We start from the raw sequence: 24761 nt of genomic DNA on the forward strand, positions 1-24761 counted from the left end.
AAGTAACTTGTTTTTATTAAAAAGATATATATGTACAATTATGTCTGATGTAACATTAGAATGTCTATTAATCTGAACTGAAATAAGGAAAATAACTAAATTTAAATTCTTTCAAATAACTATCATAATACCATTTAATATGGAGATAAGTCTATCCGTACTTTAGCAAATTAATCTACGTTGAATTGTATTATTATTGAGTGAGCATACAGTGGAATTTTGTATTGCTTGCTTTTACTTGTGCATATGATGTGTGTTCATCGTTAAAACGTGAGAACAAAGGGTTTATTAAAAGAGAATTCATGTTTAGTTAGCTGACGCACTGAGCCAAAAAACATAAACTGTAATGCTTTAGTGTAATTTAAGAATTGTTAGTAATTTTTGAACATTATCAGACGTTTATTTTTCGTGATAATGAACTTTTTAGACGATCCTAAGTAGAGTGAAACTCCATTTATCAAAATAATTCAAATCCCTCATTAGTCATCCGGGATCGGATTGTATAAAAGGTCTTTTTTCAATGTTTTCTATGATGCCATTATGGAAATTTCTCCACAGATAGTGCTTCATTAGGATGTTAGGAATGAGCATGTCATAGTTTCAAGTTTAGGCTGCGTATAACAACTAGCCAGCTGTCAATAAATTATTTTGCACATGCTGCACCACCAAAGTAAAAGATAATGTTCTTAGATTAACAGATGAGAATTCCTTTATTCCACAATTCGTTCTGAATCATTATTAGTGAAAGAAAAGTTCACAAATCTAGGCAGTTTTTTTTTTAACTGTCTTCGAGGTATGCCAGATTAGATTTTCCGCTGCATAAGAAAAACTAGAGGATTCATTTGCCTACTGGATTAATATCTTGTACACCTTCACGCCATCACCCTGTCTCATTTAGGTTGAACTTACAACCCTTTATTGTATTCAGTTCCCTAAACTTATGACATCTGTGAATATTTGATGACTTTATTTGATCGCCATTATTTTATATCGACATCGCATGAGTCATACTGATTTCAAGAGATATACTGAAAGGTTTCGTGACTGAAGTTGTAGGTGCTTTCTTAAATTATATTTCCAAGGTAACTTGCGAAAGTTTCACTATCAAATTGTCGACAAATTTCACTATCAATTCCAGTTGACTCAGATATCTTTATATTTATAAATTTGATTTTAAAATCTAAATATTAATATTTTCACTTATTTGGTCAAAAAATACCTTTACGTATAGCTTCAACTGATATACACTGTTTCTTCACATCCACAATTTTAATTTAGCCAGAAAATATTCACGATGTACTATACTTACTAGTCAGTACTTTGGTTGAATTTCCCAATACATGTGGTCCAGTATTTGTTCGCACTAATGGAATTCATTGCGTGTTCAAACTACTCACCTCTGAAGATGAACACGTTCGGATATATGCTATCAAATTATTCGGATTATATCTTATTTATGGAAAAACATCGTTAGTTAAAAATTATTTTCTACTTTTTGTTCTGTCTTTTTCTCATATTTACACGATTACTGTTTGAGTGAATACTTTCTAACTAAATATTTCTCGTAAATTTTAAGCTAGTATATTGACTGTTAGCATTTTCCTGTCAGGAGATTTACCTGTAATCCTTTTTCAACATCATTTCTTTCTTCTCTCTCTTTATAATGACATATCCGTCATCTCCTTCAACTTTATTTCTAATTTAGGGTTTATGGCAATGCAATAGAATCTTTCGCTTTATATTCTCTTTTGGAAGAACGTTTGAATTCAACATCTTCTCAGTTTACTTCATTAATGTACAATGCATTATTCGAGGTAGGTTTTTGTTCACTTTTATTCTTTGAGGTAATTTTGGATGTATGTTATCCATTTTCGTTTATGTATAACATTTTGTTTTCTTTATTGAATGTAGAAAAGTCTATTTTGTTCGAAATTTAATGTTCTTGTCTAATAATCTGTTTGTAGGATAATACTAATACATCGAATTCCACTAGCAATATTTAGTTCGTTATAAAATAATTATTTGACCTGATTTACACTCTTGATAGATCCTAAAAGAATTACTTGTTATCTTCTCTTTTAACATTACAATCACGTAAAGTTAAACAAAAACCGTTTTTGAATTAAAACTCAACGATACAAACGAAGAATTCAATATTGAATTTCATTTTAATAGTGTTGAAACTTCATGGCAAAAGAAAATGATCTGAATTCTTAACCGTCTTCTCCGTAAATAATCCTTTTTTTCCGTCCTTATACCACGTAAAAATTCATAGTATCATAAATTGTTTGTAAATATTGTGATACAATTTTGCTATTATCAACAAACTGATAAGACTCATTCTGATTTTAAGATTCTAATAATTTACAGATTAACGAAAAGATCTCTGAGCTGAGTGGCTCAATCGAAAATTTTTCTTTATCTTCCTAAACAATATCATCTTTACAAAAATCTGATAAATTGCAGTATCAATCATTAATCCATGAGTTTTCATTTTTTAGATTAATTTTTCTAGGGATGGGTTAAGCTAGCTGATAAAGTTTCCATATAATGTTTGTACACTGTAATGAATATCTTCTACTTACAGTCGTTCATAATTATTGTACGGCAGTATATGCATCAATAATGAATAAATCTCAGGGTAATAATTCAAAATTATACTTATAATTATTATTAGATAGGTCTTTCTGAAATTCAAATGTTCTAGGCTTTTAATATCAATATTACTTGGATATAAAGGACGACTTAATAATCATCTGTGTTTTATTTTATGTACCAGAAATTCATCTCGATATTATCTTTTAATTTTTATATTAACATTTCTCATTTATATGTTAAATATGCCTTGATTTATTAAGTTACCATTATTCGAGTAAAGTTGGAGTTTGGTTTGAGTGAGGTACTATGTTCTTATACCTGTTTTGTATAAGTGTTTACTAGGTATGTTTTCCCATTAAACTGGTTTCTACGACATTTGGTAAGTTGCTAGCATTGGAATCCAGGACCCGCGCTTTGTCTTACGCAGGACTCGCCAGCTGGATGTGCCTGCATCCCAGTGTTGGTGAGATGTGTGATGCGCCGTAATTTCACATGAGCATGGTATATTTAATACTTTACCTGAATCAAATCTGAATAAGCCGGTGTAGGGAGTTTTTAATTTGTATGAATTACTCGACGTTCCTTAAACCAGAATCATGACGGTCATTCCAATTTTATTTACTTATGACTGTCCATGTGTTTTCACTATCCTTCATACAATAGTTATGGCTCATAGCGTTTTATTCAAATATACAAGTATTTGTATTTTTCTTTGTATACATACATATCCTTCGAGAGATACGGTAAAAAGTGATTTTTAAAATAGGTTTATTAACTTTTGTTTATTTTAATGTCATTCTCTATAAGTTAACACTGATATACGATGGATTTTCTTTTCATCTAAATGTTTCTGAACTGTAGGTAATGACTGAATGCATTTCACCAAAAATTCGTATCAATCCTATTATTATTAATAAAACAGTGTCAATAATTAAAAACCCCGGTAAGATTTTTCTGAAATTACTTTTCGTCTTTATTGTTTATTCTGTTATTAAATAAATTATTGTTAATACGATAAATATGTATGTACTTCTATTTGCTAATTACTATTTATTTAGCTACAATAAATCAGTTTAATTTTATGCGATCGATAATCACAGATACTTTGTATACTAAAACGTAGTTTACAGTGAGATCTAGAATACATATTCTTTCTTATTTGGGACTTACCAATGCCATATATTTGTATCCTAGTGTTGGTTTTCATTATGAAACTTATTTCAGTACCTTAAGGACCAAAATCTCACTCCGTAGGTAGATTACGTCATCATAGCTACCAACTTGTTTGGCGGGAATAATACGTATTTGATATCAAATTGATGGGATTCATGTTTTTTCTTTGTTAATGTTTCTTTTGAAACGGATCGGTGGTTAAATCAGCTTTAAACTCTGTTCTATTTTCATTTGTACATCTAGTTAATACCAGTAAATCTCCACCTAGATAGTAAGCGAAAGCCTTATGGATAAGTGATTTACAATGAGTTGTTGATATTCTGTGTATAGAATTGATCGATTTTATTTGGCATCTAAACTCTTGTAAGCAAATGTCTGTCTTAAATATAATTAACTTGTAAATGTAGATATCGTCTTAAAAAACCCATTTCTCAACACATGGATGCCAGCTCAGTGGTCTAGTGGTTAAGCGCTTGCGCACGAAACTGATAGGTCCTGAGTTCTATTCTCGCGAGGCGGGATCGTGGATGTACACTTCTGAAGAATCCCACATTAGGATGAAACGGCCTTCCAGTGCTTCCAGGTTTTCCATGGTGGTCTAGCTTCAATTAATTCATGATCTCAAGTATTAAAATTACTATAGTATCCACAAAATCCCTTCTGATATAAACATCTTTAAACTGAAGATACATAATTCCCTTCACTTTACAAAGTAATAACTATTGTCCATTCACTCATACATAGTTTACTTATTTATTGACTTGTTTTTATTCCTGTATTTTTGTTTTCTAGCTGTACTTAAAGTTATTGCACATCTTATTGCTCAGTCAGAACAAACAAATGAGATTTTATCCATTAAAGATACTTTCATTCAACATTTATTTGTATTTTGTTCACAGAATCCATATAATAAAAAGTAAGTTCAATAAGAACTATTGAGATATTATTTTACAACTAATTTAAACTATCTCCTTTCCAAAATTCGTAATGATTTTACATTTTAAGAAAAAGTGTACAGAATGAAACTTCTCATGAATACCTAGATATATATGAATGATAGGAAGCTATCGCTTTTTTAGTAGATACACAACTCAATCATTAGTCGTCACGTTAACTGATCCAGTGGAACTGCAAAATATTGTAACACGTGGAATCAGCAGTTAGAGAACAGCAGTACAGATCTGAAAAACAGCACAGCACACAATGTTAAACGAGGACTTCACACCAAGAGAGAACACAGTGGGAATCACGAGCCTCTTTATTTCAAAATCAAAAAGCGCGGTGCGCGAGAGTACAGCGGGAAGAGTCAGTTTACAAAGTAGTCTTATGAGTCATCCTGTAAGTTTAGTGTACATAGGGCTTGCTCTTCTTCCTCTAAAGAGTTTATGTTTGGTCGCCCTGCAATAGAAAGAAAATAGAATGCATTAGTATATCATACATAGCAATTTCAACTCCGTTACAATATGTCTTGCTGTATATGATTTAGGTTTAAAAATGTGCAAAACAACTGAAATTTTTATTTATAATGTTTCCATATTTCTGCAAACTATTAAAGTGAGTGATACTCATGTGTTTACAATCATAAATAGTTTGTGGATATAATTACTGAACTTCTGTTAAAAAACAATAATTTTTGGAATCTGCCTAAGGAAAACTGACTTATTTGTCGATTGATAACATTAGATGGAGATTGCTTTATTTCGAAAACGATTAAGTAATCAAACGTGAATCGCTGGTTGGATGGTTTACCGTTCACCATGATACTTGAAGATGAACGAGATCGTAGGTTTGCGCTCCTGCGAAGTTCAACCTTGAAAAAGTAACAGCTTTTCATTTTCAATGTTTCTCCAGGTGCATCGTTTCGCAGTGAAGAATACTCTCGTTTGAATTGTCGTTTGGATCATATAGAAAAATAAGCTATGGTTTCGTGGAAAAATACCTAAAATTTATGATGACTTATAGTCAAGTGACCTAAAATAGTTTCATTTTTTCTTTGCTCGATAAAAGCTCGTATATTTAGAAGCATATACTGTCCCTTAAAGACCGATCAATCAACGAATTTACGGACCTGTTTTTCATTTAGTTACGCCTGTCATGAAATTCTAATCACCACTAAAGTTTTTATACCGTTTCAAATAGAGTTATTGGCCTTCGAATCGCTTAACCACAGAAATAATAAATAAAAATACTGTGTTATTTAGTGAAATTGTATCGATTCATCAAATTGTATTGAAGCGCTAATATAACCATAGTTATTCCAAGGAACTATAGTGTCAGCTCCTCTCATTAAACCTTTACGTCTTTTCGATATTGAATGCATAAATAATCCATTAATTATTTATGGATCTATTTTTGTTTTACTTTTTGATTATAATCACTACAGAACTATATTACAATTATCTGTTTGGCAAGACTGGTTACTTCACTTAGTACCATTATATCCCAACAATAAAGCAAATGCTAATTTTCTTGTGAAAATTTTACATTTGATACGTATTTTATTAATATATGGAATATGTCATGAATATGGTAGTTGGCAAGTACTTGTTGATACACTAGCACTAATTCACTTACATATTTATGAAGAAAGATCTGCTTGCCTTAAAGAAAAGCAGGAAGTGAGTGGTATATCTTATTTACTCTTATTATATATATATATATATATATATGGTTCGGTAATTTTTGTTTTTAATAGTTTCTCTTTTTCATCACTTCTGTAATTTTACGGAAGGTAAACCGCAACCATAATTTATCTTGAAATTTTCTAGCGGGAGCTGAATTGTTTTGATATCGTGATCGAAACTATCCTATCTTTACCCGTCGTACCTAACTGTTTACAGTATTGATATAAAAATAATCATTTGGCGAAATGTCTTTTTAATTTGATCATTTCTAATAGTTCCCAACGAATTTCTTGTCACTGGTTGTTCTTTTCTCGTATTAGTAACATGTTTTCTACCCAATAAATACTTCAAACTGATAAATTTTCGATGTAGATTGTATAATCACTCAATAGTATCTGATGTCATGTTATCTGATTCTTAGCACTAGTCAAACTATTCATCGAAATAGAGTTTGGTCTCTAGTATAGGTCTTATGCTTTTGAAAGCTAAGTGTTTGAAGATATTTGTCAAAAACCTTAGCGATTGCTTTCAACAATTTAAAATTTCAGAGTATGTTAATCGAAATAGTCATCAAGGATTTTTTGAATGTAAATTGATACTTATGTATGACTGTGTACAATGGTGATGGCGCCAAGTTTGACTTACATACTAGACATTTGTTCAAAGTCGTTGTTCATTTATTGCTACTTGAAATGGCGATGATTTTGTTATCATTCTTGATAAATAATATCCATCTTATCTACCTATTACAAATAGTATGATTGGAAAATAAAAATAATCATTATTTTTCATCTTCTTTGACTTTTCTCCAAGTAGTGTCAGCAGCTGTGTTTGTCTTTGTTTGAAACCTGATTTTGAAATCCATGCGTTGAGATATCAAAGAAATTCTGTCTCGAATAGACAGACATTAACAAATAAGTCACACTTAACAGTGCATTTAAATATTGACCCTTGTCATTGTGCTACTCAAATATTACCAAATAACCCTCTCAAATGTGGAAGACCTTTAGTAATAGTAACCCTGTATCACAGAGACAATTCAAAGCTAATTGAATCGCTCAGTTAATCACTTCAAATTGTAGTTCAGATAAAATGCACTTATCTAATCATCTCATTTAAATTAACCATACTTCTTGTCTAACTTGTTTCCATCATCAATTGAAACCGTTTTGTGGAAGGTACACTTTTGTTATAAAGTCTGTAAATCTAGTTTTAGACATTCAGCATCAAATATAAACTATTCTCACGAAAAAAATGATTCACTATCCTTGATATTTTCCATTATAGATTAGTTAAAAGTATTTTAGTTTGTTTTTCTGTAATTGGACATCTAGAAATTTGTTTTTACGTGATCAAGTCCTTTTTATAAACTAAAAGTGTCTCATTGATTCAACTATTTCGATTTATCTATTTTCCGTCTAACTAAAAAGTAATCATTATTATTTGTGTCTTTTATTATGTTTATAAAGCATGTGATATCTTAGTATTGAAAAACCTTAAATTGTTAGTTTTCATTATCATTAGGGAAAAATGTGGTATTTCCAACTATATTTTAGGCGTATACTTCCTTTTGAAATTTTTAATGAAAAACCACGCCTATGTCTCATTTTTCATTTATAAACTATCGATTATATTCATTGTCATGAATGTCATTCGCTTTGTAACTTAAAACGATCCGATAGCATTTTCTCTACAAATACATAATACAGATATTGAATATTACAACTATTAAATTCCAACTTGTGATTTGTTTAAATAAACTATCTCTCATATTGTCTAAATACCACTCCTTGTTCATTTTCCATAAAGAATTTTGCCTAAACCTTGTCAAAAGTTCATACACACTAATAATTAATCATAATAGTAAATAGTTTGATTATAGTTGACATCTCTAGCCTCTTAACATCATTTCACCAGTTGTAAAGTACAAATTCAGCTAAATGCTGATCGAGCTATTTTTCTTTTGTAGGTCAATTAAATTATGGAATAAAATAGTCTGATTAATTTCAATATAAGATTGTAGTGATCTTTAGATTTCATTGAAATCATGAATCGATCTAAGTTAGAATACTATTTAAAACCTAGACGGACTGGACGGTTGTTTCATCATAGTTGGGTGAGAGTTCAGTGGTCTAGAGATTCAGCGTTTGTGCGCCAGATTGAAAGTCCTGAGTTCAACTCCTTGTTGATGATTTCAACAATGATCTTATTACTCTGACTAGAAATAGTTATTTAATTTCGTTATCAAGTAAAAAGTCGTTTATAGTTGCTGAGTTCAAACTAAAGTCATTCATTTCTACTGACTTGTAATTCGGTAACATACAATGGATCTAAAAAATTCGTTCTTAAATTTTTCCGTCAATAGTTAACTAAACCTCTGTAAACTGTCGTATATTCAAACAATATTAAGTGATTTTCTGGAGAATTTTTATTGTTTTCGAAGATAAATTTATAATTATATTTCATCCATTTTTGTTACCAATACTTTTACATGCTTTCTTGTTGTTCTTTTCGTTCCGTCTGTTTTTTGTGCTGATAAATATATTTTAAACAATAATAGTTAAATGCATCGAATGGGACTCATATATTTACATTCCTTGAAAGGAAATTAAGTCTTAAATAATCATTATTAATTTTTTAGACTGCAAAACCGAATTGTACAGTGGATGAAAAGAATTCCAACTTAACACATACAGACACCTCAGTATTATTTTCAAATAAAAGTTCTATTGGATTAAAAAATTCTCTCGGTGTTGATCTTACAGAATATGGATCTTGTCAAATTAAAGATGATCAGCCACCGTCCAACAGTTCATCAATGGGAAATAATAGTAATAATAATAGTAATGCTGATAATAACAAAAACGTTGATAACAATGCCAATAACAGTTGCTCAAGTTCAGTATGTAATTCAGGTAATAAGCTAAATCTCCACATTTCAAATTCTATATATCTTTTCTTTATAGTGCTGATGACTTAGATGATGTTCATTTTCTTTCATGTTATTGATAAAGGTAGTCAGATATTATGGTTTACGGTTTCCATTTATTAAAATATTTTTATCCTCAGTCATTAAATGGCAATCAAAACACTTTATTATGAAAATCGTTTATCATCATCTTATGATATCACTAATAAGATAATAATAACAATAACGATAATGATAATAATAATAACACCTAATATCTTTATTATTTGTAGATCAGATACTTGACCGAACTCCTTCTGATTCAATTTTATCTTATGAAAATATTGAATTACCGCCTTTATCATTATCGAAAACATCACCTAATCGTCAACCAAATTCTCCTTCTAATCACAATCACAATACAGAGAATAAAGTGATCACTGATACGATTAGTTTAAAGAAAGAGGATAAGTCAATGAAATTCCAACTACCCAACTTTTCCTGGTCATATGTACATCATTTGTTATTAGATGATTTATTATGTTCACTTGAAAATATTGTAGTGTAAGTATTTCATCTTTTAAAGTCATATATACTTTGTTCAGATTTTTGTGAAATATACTTTAAAATCTGGAACTGTGAATGACAAATGTCGACTTGTTCAACTAATTTTATAGCCTTTAAGTCTAAACTATTTAAAATATTTATATTAGTCAGTTCGTCATACGCACCGTAGAAACCACAACAGATTAGCCTTGATTTAAGTTACTACATCACATAAGTGTAGCAAAATATCGGAATAGTAGAAGTTATGACCATGGAGGTTATAGTCGAAAATATGGGGTAGATATGTTATAATTTGAAAAGGAAAGAATGAGTTCATGAGATAAATTGATAAGTCTCGTTGATTGAACGCTATATTCGGATCCTAAGCTAGTCTTGTACCCCCCAAACTAGAACTACACAGCGACTTGAACACGAGAGAAAAGGCACAAAATATGCGGGAAGCACTTTACTCCAAAGGTTTATTTATGTACACAAAATATAGGGTTTTTATAGTATTTTAGAAGTCCTTGGGTTTTCCTGAAAATTCTAGAATACTACTAAACTTAGTAGCAGTGTAGTAATCAGCCAATCAGAACCTCTACATGTGACTTTTTATTTTTGCGATATTTCTAGAAAAACTTCTAATCAAATGCTGATTGAATAAAATGCTTCTTAATGTATCCTGAGCTTGTCACATCTATTGCAAGAAACTTGCAGGATCATCTCAACATAAATATAAGATGATTTTGAAACTTAGGTTATAAGGAAAGAACTAGAAATAATGGATTTGTTCCACTGCTGTAGATTCTGAGCCATGTCGCCCTATATCTACAATCACCAGTGACGATAAATGTTTGGATCCTAACCAGGTAGTCTGAGCCTATTCATCTTAGTATTTGTAAAATACTCATTGGTAATTAACTTTTAATAAAAGGAAAAAAATTCACATATTTATTGCAATGAATTCTACTATGCAGTAAAGAGAAAGGACGTTCAAAAGTGTAAAGATTAACTACAGAACTTCAGAAGACCGTAATGTCATTGTGCTAATATGTTAGGTCAAATCATTAGTTAAAATACTTGATTTGACTGTATATAAAGCATTGAGATCCTAAATCAATGTGATTAGAAGAATTTAAATTTGATATACTTCGTATGACTCATAAACGTGATATTCAGCATAAAACAACATAAATAATCATAAAAACGTCAGACCTTCCTTTCTTCCTTGTCATATACAAGCATTCTCATTCCAGCGTATATAATATCTATGGGAATTATGATATGACATTCTGAAAACATTGCTATTTATTTCTACTTAATTTAGTCAACGAGATGTTCATAGAAAACAATCCTTGGCCTCGCATTCTTCTTCGTCTTTGTCTACACCACCCTATGGATTAAGAGACAATATTTTGAAACAGCAAACGAAAATAGGAAAAGAATCAGTTCAGTCACAATCTTCTATGCAATTAAAATCGCCAACTTTATCGTTAGCATCCACAGAATCATCGTTATCATCGACGACAGTAACATCGGTGGCAACTAATCCCTTTATCAAAACATCACATTCAAACGATCAGACATATTCGACAGATAATAATCTTATTGCGAATGATAATGACGATAACAAAATATTTTCTCAAAATGAGGCAAACATGAATGTAATGGATCCAAGAAATGAATCTATTTTTACCACAAATATTTTGCATATTATTTCTTATTTATCTGATATGATTATTGGAGCATGTGGAGGCTTGTTACCGTTACTTGCTGCAGCGTCAAGTTCCACAGTATGTATTTATTCATTTTACAATATTGATCGTAGACTTATTATTATTTACAAGTAATTATTCATTGAGCAGTGACCAAAGTCATATTTGTTTGGTCTTTCGTTGTTTATCGAATTCTGTCTATCGATGATTTGCAAAGTGGTCACTAGTCAATGTGGCTTGACATCACGCTAAATTATTAGTTGGTTGAAGCTAGTCGACAGGAAAGCTTAAATCAGAAAAATGATTGAATTTTAAGTGGATACTCATTAGATCAATAAATCGGAATACTTTTTCTGTACACTCCTCATATTTAAGCTAATTGTTAAAGGTTGGTACACGATTGATGATATTAAGGTCGTGCAAATAAAGTTTTTCTGTTTTATATTCTTTAAATGTGATACACTATTCCTCATAAGGAGTGAAGCAAAGTGTTTCCAATACTTATGAATATGAAAAGAAAATGAATTAAAAAATTATGTAGGTAGTGCATCTTTCCAGAAAAATGTTATTAGATAGCCACTTGTTTGATTTTATAAATAACCTGGTTCAGATTCGTGTATATGGCTTTAAACCAAACTAAGTTCCAGGTGTAGTGTCACTACTTGGCTGCCCGAGTCGAAATACATAGGGCAGGGTTCGAACTCATGATTATTGACCTAAAGCTGAACACATTAACCTCTAAACCACCGCTTAACCGTTTGTTTCCTGTTAAATTATATCATTTAATTTATGAACTACATCAAGTGAAATTGGGCCTGATTATCGCAGAGTGACATGTTTTATAGTCGGTCGCAAAGGTACGAATGCATTCACTTTTTATTTTGCCTTGAATCGTAAGTTTTAAAATTATCTAACACTTTTTACATCACGAATTTACTATTTCTCTTAAAATCATAGTTACGTTACTTAATTATACAATAGGAAATATACTTATCATATTGGTCCATAAATAGTCGTTAAAAGTTACCGTTCATAATTCTCTTCAGGATATAACATGGTCAGATGCATATTTGCGATAGATTCCACTTGTTTATGGCTGGCTGACCTCAATAAACCACTTGATATCTCCTGATGACTATGAAAGTCTAAATATGTGTTTCCTCGTTTTTTTTTGTACTTTTCCAGCAATCTATGACAGCATGCGAAGTGTCTAATCTACTAGTATGCGTGTTGTCAATTTTTTAAAATTTCTATTCCAAGATTCTTTACTAAAGATTTCCTCACTTATTTTCCAGTGGCCTTACTGTTCCAGTAATGTACAGTATTTCCTTAACATTATACGTTTTCTGCACATAAATAATAAATAATATAGAACAGTTTTCGATTGTTTCTTTATTTTTTTTCTATTTAGAGTGAAATCGGCAGTTTAGAGTCATTACCTGGAATGGAGTTAAATGATGGCATAGGATATCTTTTGCGTTTAACCTATTTGGCGGATTTTTGCATTTTGGATAAAAACATTAATACCAAACTAATAGAATCTGAAAGGAATTTACCTTCAGGATCTTTAGCACGTCAACTTTTAAGATTATGTGAGTTTATGTTAATTACATACTATTTGTTCATAGTGTTAAGTAAATATATAGGATACATTTAGATTTTTAAAATAAATTTTTAAAACTTCATATTTTCTTTTTTATCTTACAATAATTAATTGGTTGACTTTTGGATTTTAGTCGCATGTTATTAACCGGTTCATTGTTTTGTATACTTTCATCGACTCTTGATTTTGAAAAAAGGTTAATCGACAGTATTTAAGTTTTTAGCATTCTCAAGAAATATTGGGACAGTATAGTAGGATAAGTCAAGTACATTAGAATATACCAGTTACAGTTTTCATTTTATCAGTATAGGATTGTGGAGATTGTTGAGTTTAAATTAATATCATGAATGGATCAATGTTAGACACCACTGAAAACCTAAAAGCACTGGAAGGCCGTCCCGTTCTAGTATGGGACTCCTCAGAAGTGCGCATCCACGATTTCACACGTTAGACTCGAACCCAGGACCTTCGGTCTCCCATACGAACGCTTAACCTCTAGACCACTGATTCGGCATCCAACGGTGTTAATGTCTAACTTTAACCAATCCACGATATCGCGCGACCGTTCACCATTGTCTTCAATGAGTAACTGTCTTACAACAGACACGGTTGGCCTTCATTGGTCACTGCTTCCCACTAGAAATCCAGGAAATTCATCTTGAAGGCAGTCACTAGTGAGCACATGATAATTATCAGTATAAGGTTGTGGAGATTGTCCTAGACTTGAGTCCTGCATGTGGAATAGTCCATGCCCACTGCTGAGGAATCCCTTACTAGGACGAAATAGCTTTCCAGTGCTTCTAGGTTTTCAGTGGTGGGCTAACATTGATCCATTCATGATATCAGTTTTCATTTTATCAAGCAAGACTAACAAATATTGTGTTATGAAGTGGATTTATTTAATTTCATATACTGTAAACTTTCCACATGCACGCTGATTTGTTTACTTAAATAAAGGTAAGGTTTTACAATTGTAATTATGTGTGTAACGTAAGTCATTTGGTTCACTATTGAAAAATAATTATCAACACTTCCAATATTCATATAAGTTCCATATACACACTGATTCCTACTAGTAAATACTTGGCACAAACGTAGCGACTACTCGTCTTCTAAACACCTGACCTATGTGTACACAAATAATTTGTGGCTCACCTGACACGGCCATAATGACCGACTTATTCCTGTTCTTCCCTCCCATATTCCTCTCAGTTTCAAAATATTTTAAAATCTGTATTTAATCATGATAATAGTTTGATTGTTTGTTTTATCCAAATATTCAGTTCTAATTTCGGGTCATTATAACTAATCCTATCATATTTTAAAATTATCAAGTCAAATGTTTGATCTCTTATCTATTAAAACATCTGTTTGGTTCCATGTTTTAACTATCACCATTGTTATGATTACTTCACTATTGTTTTCCTAGTAATTACTGTGATGACATTCATAATTTTCTAGTTCACTGTTGTCATAACAACTTGTTTCTTACATTCGGTTACGTCATATTTTCTCTCTTAACCCACCCGTACATTTGTTGAACCCGTATGAATATGAAACGTATTTATAATTATTTTACACCAGTGGACTAAATGATTAGCAATGCACACATAATTACAATTGCAAAACATTCAATTTATTTATGTAAACAAACCAGCATGTATGTAGGAGATTTGGAGTATATGAAATTAAATAAGTTCAGTTCATACCACAGTATTTGTGGTCATTGCTTTATAAACGTTTATGAAGGAAACTAGTTGCATGAAATAGTTTTCCAGTCTGTACTTATACCTTTCCTGGAATGGAAAGCTTTTGCTACATGCCTTTCTTATTCGTGGTGTACCTCATAGAATATATATATATATATATATATATATAATTTTCGTTTTATTTCCATTTTATTTAATCAGAAATGTGATATATCTTTATCACTCTGATTTAATTTTATTAATCCAGTAAAATATAAATATTCTCTATGATGCTTTTGTGAAACTGACTGAAGATTTTATCCTAGCAACTAGCTATTCTTAAAGATAAAACACGTTTGAATTCCTGAAACTAGTTTATATGTGCTTTAAAAGTGCAATTAGGTTTCAGATTAAACGATTTTATGTAATTAACTGTAGGATTCACCTAATGGTTAAATAACTCAACTTTCAATAATCAGGTTGCAGGTTTTAACTCCGCTTCATGTTCATGGTGTTAAGTAGCCGAGTATGATTGCTAGTACTCACATGCAAAACAACATACTTCAAATCTATTTATACGTAGGTCAGCATAATTAGTTAGTTGAATAGCATATTTAATAATTACAACAGAACAATTTCAGTGTATGATAATTGGAAAACTTTGCAGTCTTGCAGAAATTGTGCCTGCGTTAGCGTGTTTTGGTATTTTAGGTAAACAGCAGAAGTCGTTTACTATAGTGGAATAATGATATAATGTCTCTCGTCATCATTCCTGTCACTCAGATTTCTGGGTTAAACCCTTGTATTAACATAATTTTCAGCATTTGATCAGATTATGTCGGTATGTGTATGTTCAACCAGAATTGTAGAAAAATGTGCTTTTTATTTGTAAACACAGCTCAATTCATACCCCTTTTTGACTTGTTGAATAGATTTAACTGCTGCAGTTCGTAATTGTTTGGAGTCACGTCTAAACAGGTTACTGCCTCCCTCATATATTGTACAAACAATGAAACAGTTATCTTCTGGAAATGATGTAGTCGGCAGTTCCAGTGATATAGAAAAAAATTTAGAAATAAATGAAGTTTTGTTTATCCAGTCAGATGATTCCAGTCATGCTATACAGTCATTACAGATTATTACAGGATCCACTCAAACTATGAATGATATACGTGTGGATAAAATAAATCATTATCACTCAAATGGCATTGATATCACTTCAAAAGAAGTTCGTCGACATCATTTTTCTTTCCCACTTTCGATCGATTCCAATAATCCATGTAATATCATAGAAGATTCTATGGAAAATTTAACAAGTAAACTACTGAATTTATCTAGATTTCAGCTTGTCACAGACCTGGAATACTATAAAATTCACCGATTAGGTTTTCTAGAACAACCATGGAAACTTCCCGATTATTATACAACATCTAGTGATCTATTTCGCATCAGTGATTTAAAGCATGATTATGATAAAAAAATAAGTCATTTAAGTGGAACATTTCAACAATTACTATACAGTATAAAACCATATTTTAACTATCCCAAAAATTATGGAGTAAGTTTTGGTTGTATGATTAGTTTTTCTGTTAATAATCGCGTTCAAAATCTTCAGTTATACAATCTCTTAGTTTGACTAATGTTGTTTCCATTCCAAACTAAAAATATGTACATTCAATAAAACTCATCAACCAAGTACACGCTAGTGTTCATCATAACAAGTTACTTTTTTATATGAGTGTTATTATGTTATACATGCCATCATACAACTAAGTACAGTGAAAATTACTCTTACTATTGTTCTGAAGGGCTGAACCGGCAAACATAACGTAAAACCTTTTTTGCGTCAATCCTGACTACTTAATTGATGTTGTAAATCTTACACATGATACCTTTAAACATCATTTAATAAATTGACTCAATAAATCTTTTGTCTTCATTACAAGGCGTTTATTGAGATTGTTGAACTTCATAGTTTACATCACGCACTGGCACTACTCAAACAGGTGTTGAAAACCAGGAATCGCTGGTTGACTGTTTTGGTTCAGCATGTCACTGCTTAGTAGTGTGCATCCACTGGAATCAAAGTCGAGGGCATCGGGTCCCCTTGCGAGCGCATAGCATTTGGATCACTGAGCTGATACAACAATGTATATCCTTATTTTCAATCAATTATTTATTATCATTGTTAGACTCATAATTATAATATTCGTAAGTTAAGATTCTTAGATTTTCTGAGTATAATGTCTACACGCTTTAATATCAAGCCTAAAATAGTTATTGTAGCTGAAATACTTCAGGGTTGTACGTGCATTTATCACTAATAGTTCAACACGGCTATTATAATTCAATGAATATAGAATGATCAAATTAGTGGTGTTAGATTTTTCTCAGAACAGCTGTTAAATTTCACTGATGATATTAGTTCATTTAGGAAAGTCGGATCAATCATTTGATGTGGTGAATAGCTGTTAGGTGATCATAGTCTGTATATTATCATACATCATATATTGATTAGCATTCTAGTAATTATTTTAATAGCCAATATTATCAGAATGAAAATATAACTCTTTTTAAACAAAAAAGTTTCTAACGATAATTTAGATTCTATATTTTTGTAACGCATGGATTCATCATCTATTTTATGTATGCGATTTCTGTTAATAATTTTATTATCTGTAGTAAATGTGACCTTGTCAAATTCATATATCCACCTTGTTTGAAACGTTTTAGATGAGCATTATTATGTTAACACTTCTAATTGTGTTACTTCCTACTGGTGTTTACTTTAATCTTTTTTTGTAAGGATGAGGCTTTTCAAGATACAGTTATCAATCCAGTCAAAAATCCTGAAATACTTTTGCAAAATTCTGATATAAAGAGGCTAAATCATCTGATTGCTAAATACACAGTAAGTAACACTATTAATTTGTTTAATAAATCATTTAGTTGTTTGTGATTAAATAGTTACCAGTTGACTCCTGTGTTGTTTAAAAATGTACGATTGTATAATTCTTCAACTGAGTAAATGTTTGCTGTTTACTTATTTACAAGTCATACAGTTCAGTGATACGTACTTCTTGATTACTCACATGAAATTAGGTAAATCTACATACACTGCAATCTACTATCCAGTTATTAAAATTCTGTTGTTATCATCATGGATCTCTATGATGTTGATGAGATTTCAAATCTAAAACATGACATAAGTACTATCTCGCTATATCATAACTGAATTTCCGTCTAATCAACACCGAATAACAATACTCATTGATGAATCTGAATTAAATTATATTTTTCTACTTTTTTGAACAAACTATTGCGTCATAGGTCTTTTTAAATAATCTATAACAGTTTCCATGTTATTTCTACTGGCTATGAAAGTTGTTTTAATAATGAAAATCATTACAATAACAACAATAAATTGATTTTATATAAATTTGAAATTGTGTTTGCTTTCCTTTGCGCTTTTCTTGTTATCAGTATTTAGTAAAATCCATTCTCTTGTTAAATAACAATCGGATCGGGAGTCAAACTACAATAATATGATCTATACATCAGTATCAAAGTAGATTTGAGTATTTAACAATGAAATTCACACTTGATTTCCATTTTTAACTGAAATACAACTTTCATTCTATGCAATAACGATACTACAAACTGTGACGTATGTTACGGCTAATTTGGTGGATTTACAATTTCATTTGTCTAATTCTTATAATATTATTCTGTCTTCCCCCCCTCCTCGTTTTTTATTTTATGAAAATGAATATAGGAAACAACCAAATCACCTGATTTTTTGGCTTTAGCAACAGTTTACTTCCTTTCAGTAATGATGGTCTCTAAATATCGTGATGTTCTTGATCCGAATCCAATCTGGTTACCATATGCTAATGTCGATCACGTCAGCAGTAAAGATGACTTTGTACAGTCCCATACTAAATTAACTCATGTAAATAAATTTAAAAAAGAACCTGAAGTTCATATGAATACCAACGATACTCGGAATAATGAGACAGTAGAAACTAAAAATGATAATGATCATAATATTAATAGTAAAGAGGCAGTTTTTGGAATAACCCGTCGTGATGAGAATGATACAGGTGAGTAGGGAATTATCTGTTCTCACAGTGACAGTATATTATGTTTGTAATTAAAACCATGTAACAAAAATTACCATAGCACAAATGAATAAGTACCGTAATGTTTTTAGTTAAGTGAATTTTCACTGTACGCTTAAATTTCAGATTCATATGCATAATAAATCATAATGTTACTTGCATGATGTTATCATAAGTATCCAGTGTTCCTATGCATGACAATGGTAATGGGTAGGCAAGTATTGCAGTTATTTTTTATTATATCAATAGATTTTATGGTTACATCAACTCATAACTAAGTAGTGAACAGTTTCATATGGGCCTAGACCATAGTGATAATCGGTCAGGTAACCATATATTCATTAGGCTATGTAACTTGACATCGCATGCCTGCCTAACGCCAATCACTCAACATTATTTATTTTCGCCACATGGACTTCTTAGTAAAATACTGAAGAAAATTAATGGACAACAATATTACTTTCAATGATATTTAGAAATATTTTACAGCAATAAAACAGCATTTTAGAGTATTAGCTATTTGTAAGATAAAGAAATTCTTTTTGACTGCCCGTAAATACACAATTTTTGAATGTTTCTTCGACATGTATTATATTCAGAATAAAACAATAGGTTATGATCGTTTTGTGAGAGGGGGAACTCACTAATGAAATCTAACTTCGTGTATCATACATTTCATGTGTAAATTAAGTAACACAAAGCAGTTGAGCTATCACTCTTAATTTCCTAGGCCACATCTTTATTAAAATGGCGGCTTGGTGATTAGGATATTGTTTGTTCAACCATTAGGCTACAAGTTTGAACCCGATTGCGCCTACCTTGGTTTGACGGCCTGATAATGTCACTAAGTCACGAACTGAAAAGTAGTGTTTTCAAAAGGAATTACGAAATTTTTATCAGATATGAAATTACGTCATCTAACTGGTATAATTTTAAAGATTTTGGTGAGCTACACTTATAACACCCTAATCTAGTATATATAGTCGTAGCATTTATTGTTACTACCGCGATTAATAATAAAACTATTAATGTTAATAATTGTTATTATAATCATAATTCTGTTTATTTCATCTTAATTAATCTAGATCGTAATTCACTAGTCAGTGAAGACTATGAACTTGTCGACGTACCACTTGATAATAACGGTAATAATACAACAATAACAACAAAAATTGAACTGAATAACCAAAAGCAGAACGCTTTAACTGATTTACTTGATACCTGCCTTGGATCAACTGGTTTATTTTTAAAAGATTTATTTATTGAATTTATGGATTATTTTAGTAAAACATTAATTGGTACTCATGGACAAGAATTATTTCCAAGTGTTCTACCATTCTTACAGCATACATCGTCTGTTGTAGAATTAGTGATGCTGTTGTGTTCACAAGTCAGTTTTGGTAGTAATACAATTGAATATATTGGTATTATTTCATATTTTGTTAGGTAGTCATGCAGTTACAATGCAGCTACTTCTGTGCATACTTGTTTTTAGTATGGAGGTTATATTTGTAATATGAGAAGTAGTGATATTGCTTGCTTACATATTCTTGAGTAAGCAGTGTAGTTTAAAAGAATATAATGGTTCAAAATTTATCTTACCCGTATTTTTAGTACAGTGACAGTGGAACGATTCGGTCACGAAGTATGTACGGTATTTTAATGTAAACATTTTAAAATGTTGTCTCTTATAAACCAAGGTAACTTCAGCAGCTTTTAATAAATTACATCAGCCAACATCTTTGACCTCATATACTACTGAAATTATGCTGTTATTACTTTCTTGTTGTGATACTTTGTCGTTGTGGGACGTTTGCTTCCATTCTTCACCTTTTTTTTGTTCCGTAAGACATAATAAGTCAGCGGCTATCTGAACTCAGTAGCTAAGTGGATAACGCGTTGGGATTCAGACCGAAAATCAACATCTGGGATGCAGGCACATCCAAATGAAGTCCTCAAGAGAATGGTACATGAGTCCTGAATTCCACTATTTGCCATAATCGATCTATTCAAAACACCGTTGTTCATGTAACCAGTAGCCTAATTTTTAACTATAATTTGTCCAATAAGTGATTGGGTAATTGCCCAGCATAATAAATAAATATATGAATATCAGTAATATTATTCTAGAAGTGAATATCAGAAGAAAAAATAATAAAAAGGGTTGTGGACGGCTTTGAAAAGAATGCTAAAAAATAAGGGTTATCAGAAAAACATTCAATCACCATGACAGTGAAAAGCTAGTCACACTTTTCTTTTGTATGTATAGGTCAGGTCGGTAACGTTTGTTGGTGACTGCCTCTACAAACTAGAAAAAGATTAGTATTTTTCATCTGTTAAATATTTTGAATGTATTACTTACGTTCACTTCATGTCCGCTATCCAAAAAATGTCTAGCAATCGCAGTTGTAAATATCTAACTCCCTTCCAGCCGTGGTATTCTGGGAATATATTCAACAAATCTTTGAGAGGCGCTTCTCTGTGACGTCGAAAGTGTATTGATCTACCTCTCAATTTTAAAATCATTTCATTGTTACATGAATATTGCATCCCAATAGAATTATTTCTTAACACAAAATAACGTTGTTTCACAAATCACTGACAACTACCCTACATATCTAGGTGTAAAATTTGGAACAGTTTAGGTGTTATACATTCTCTTGACTCTATTTAACTGTATAATGGAAATCACCAGACATTAGTTTTTCCTGAAGTTAAGTTTTCTGTGGTTATTTTGTTACATTCATAACATGATGAGCTTTAAGACGTATAAAATTATCAATAGTTATGATGATCACTTGTAAATCTTTGTTTATTAAAAAATACAACAAGTATAAAGTCTTTGCTTAATCGTAGTTCTACAATACACGGTTGAGAGTACGTCATATTATATCAAAGAATATCAAACACCTTATTTTTATTATTTGATTATTGTTCCAAATTTTAAAATCTATTTTACGTATTTTAACACTTATTAGTCTACCTATTTCAAACCAATTCTTAATCATAGTTACAAATTAACTTGTATATGATTGATGTTATTACTATTTGTATCTATCTAAAACATGTTAGTTTACTTTTGTGGTTGTGTTCACTATAAATCATTTTTTCTTTCTCTTGTGTTTTGTTATTTTTATCCATTAGGAATGGCAAACCTCTTTACAGAAATATGCAGGATGGGCATTTATTGAACTCGTTAATGAAGGACGTCTTCTATCTCATTCTATACGTGATCACCTTTATCGTGTTGCTGTAGAAGGTGATGTGATTCTAAATCAAATACATATGTCCAATATTCAACAGCATACTAAATTTGAGGAAATCACTGCACATACTATGGCTAATCTACGGGAAGAAGAAAAGTTGCACAAAAATATAATTGACTCAGCTCGTTTACGTGATGCACAACTATCAAATTATTTGAATAATAAATCTAATCGATTAGCTCAATTTATAATGTTCAATTGGATGAGATCGTCGGTTTCCATATCACCAACATCATCATCATCATCATTTACCGTCTCTCGAACTGTCCATCCTCTCCTGTAAGCCATATATATATGAAATTCAGTATTATGTAAACATTGAGATTTTATGAAAACTCATTTATTCAAAAATAATTATTACTATTAGTTACAACAAAACTCTCAGGTGTTTTCTAATTATCCGTGGAACTATCTTTTCTTCCAAAAATGTCATCAACATATCACAATAATAACATTCCTTGATATATACAAATGTTATGTTTAGTTTGTATTTCGGGTTGTAAATTTTTTAGATGTGGTTGCGAAAGTACAAAAAATTAATTCTAGTAGGCTTCAGTTATTTGAGTGATATAACATGAAACTGATAAAGGTACTTTCACAATGATTTTTCTGCGTTTTATTCATTTTATTACCATTCATCGTTTTGTCTTATATACACCTTTCAGGTTAACCTTATCGAATTGGTTATTAGGATAACTGTCAACAGTTTTATGTATCGATTTGGTTCTGTAGCAAATTGATCTACTTCCGATGTATTTTCTTAACAATGTCTAACTTGTGTCTTAGTTCACATTTGTGAAACAAAAAAAGCATGTAATTATGAACAACCTCCGCGCAACTAAGGTTGATTAGAAACTTTGTTACCAATCAGGTCAGTTTAGTGTACCTTCATTAGTAGAGTGGTGACTTGATCAAAGGAAAGTCACTAGTTCAAAGTTACTGGGACTCATGCTCTCTTCAGGCTTTAATCATCCTCATATTATATGAGAATTATTCTGATATCCATGGCTATTTGGAACGGTCTCTGTAACGCAGCTATAATCTGTAGTTTATCGCATAGCTTTCTCTCTAAAATGTGATGAATCATACCAGCGTATGATGAAAACTGTCAATTTTTACAGCGTTTACTGGTACAATAATTTCATCACCTTTAGTTAAACTTTTAAATTTCCGCTTATATCATCATCCATTGCTCGATGTGATGAGCCAATTCACCCTCATCAATAAGTTTTAGTTATTTTTATACTTAAAAGATATGTTTTTACAACTATGGATTGCAACAGATATGTTTTGGTGATATTAATTCCTGTTCTTATCAATGATGTTTATCTACAAGTGTGAACATGAATGAAAATGGTTTAACTAGAAATCCATGAGACCCTATCAGTTGCCTGATCAATTTTTTTTTATCTTTTTAGCTATTATTACATAGGTTTCTGGGCAAGTTTAGGCTGCAATAACACTTACTGAGCTTCAGACACCCAGCAGACATTTACTAGATATTTTCTATTTTAGCAGATATATGTATTTTGTGCTCTTTGAATATTACTGTAAGCTGTTAGGTTTTGACCGCTAGTATAGTAATTAAATGAATTTCTGTCTTATTTAAGTATTGCTTTTATCTCTTAAGTATGCATTTGTAGTTAAATGATTTGGGCTTTAGCAACTAGGTCACAGGTTTGAACATATTTCTATATATTTCGGTATGAGCAGTGACGTAGTATCACTAGCTGTGATATGCACATGACAAATGTGGTTCAAAACTGAGTATGTGAACCTATGCTTGATAAATAAGCATGACATATTGTACGTTCTTTTTAATAATCGAAGTACTAAATATTTACATGTGTTTTATGTCCTTATCGATGAACGTTTATGAGTAGTCACTGGGCTGAATTGTGAATAAGATCCCCCAACTGATGTGTATTTTGGTGACTTTCATTTATTCGCCTTGCTCTTAATTTTATTTTATTTTCTAACGAATTAACAAAATGAATTAGTAATGTCTCATTTATAACAGTTCATTTGTTTTTTATAGGTGATTTTATGTTCATACTTTCTAAATAAAACATTCTGAGTTCCTTTAATTTTAGTGGTATCTATTACTTTCGAATAAAATTTAATTTAATAGGAAGGATTACTTCCGACTAGATACTTGGGAGGACGATAGTCGAAGACATCGTAGACTTATCCCTAATCCACATGGTACGAATTATTCCTCGTCTGCCTTTTACAATGATAATATGCGTCGTCGTTCTGTTTGTCAAAACCACTCTCAACAGTTGGAGGACCTCTTAAAAGAAGCTGGGGTACAACATACCCGTGATTTTTCAATTAATCCTGAATCAGTTGATAAGAATTCAGTACAGTATGAACTTCCACGTGACAACACATTGATGAATTCAACGATGAATGAATCAGTGGATAGTTCGGAAACTATAAATCCTGTTACTTTAACTTGGTTCCAAGAAGATTCACTTTACCCTGGTCGCTTATGCATTGATTTTAAAAGTTAGTCT

General features: G+C 31.1%; 1 protein-coding gene across 1 annotated transcript in view; it reads left to right on the forward strand.

Moving 5' to 3' along the window:
• The window catches only part of Smp_153840 (putative neurobeachin), a gene marked incomplete at both ends in the record, with an annotated part of 66866 nt that overhangs the window by 13256 nt on the left and 28849 nt on the right, over window positions 1-24761 (forward strand). Inside the window, 13 exons of the mRNA XM_018796944.1 lie at window positions 1279-1469; window positions 1706-1814; window positions 3460-3541; window positions 4564-4687; window positions 6155-6396; window positions 11299-11642; window positions 12976-13156; window positions 15788-16413; window positions 17662-17766; window positions 18631-18958; window positions 20062-20366; window positions 22121-22521; window positions 24374-24753. Coding sequence (XP_018652034.1) covers window positions 1279-1469; window positions 1706-1814; window positions 3460-3541; window positions 4564-4687; window positions 6155-6396; window positions 11299-11642; window positions 12976-13156; window positions 15788-16413; window positions 17662-17766; window positions 18631-18958; window positions 20062-20366; window positions 22121-22521; window positions 24374-24753 — 3418 coding nt within the window. The remainder of the gene's footprint in view (window positions 1-1278; window positions 1470-1705; window positions 1815-3459; window positions 3542-4563; window positions 4688-6154; window positions 6397-11298; window positions 11643-12975; window positions 13157-15787; window positions 16414-17661; window positions 17767-18630; window positions 18959-20061; window positions 20367-22120; window positions 22522-24373; window positions 24754-24761) is intronic.

The sequence above is a fragment of the Schistosoma mansoni genome, chromosome 4, assembly GCF_000237925.1.
Source record: "Schistosoma mansoni strain Puerto Rico chromosome 4, complete genome".
Taxonomy (NCBI): Eukaryota; Metazoa; Platyhelminthes; class Trematoda; order Strigeidida; family Schistosomatidae; genus Schistosoma; species Schistosoma mansoni.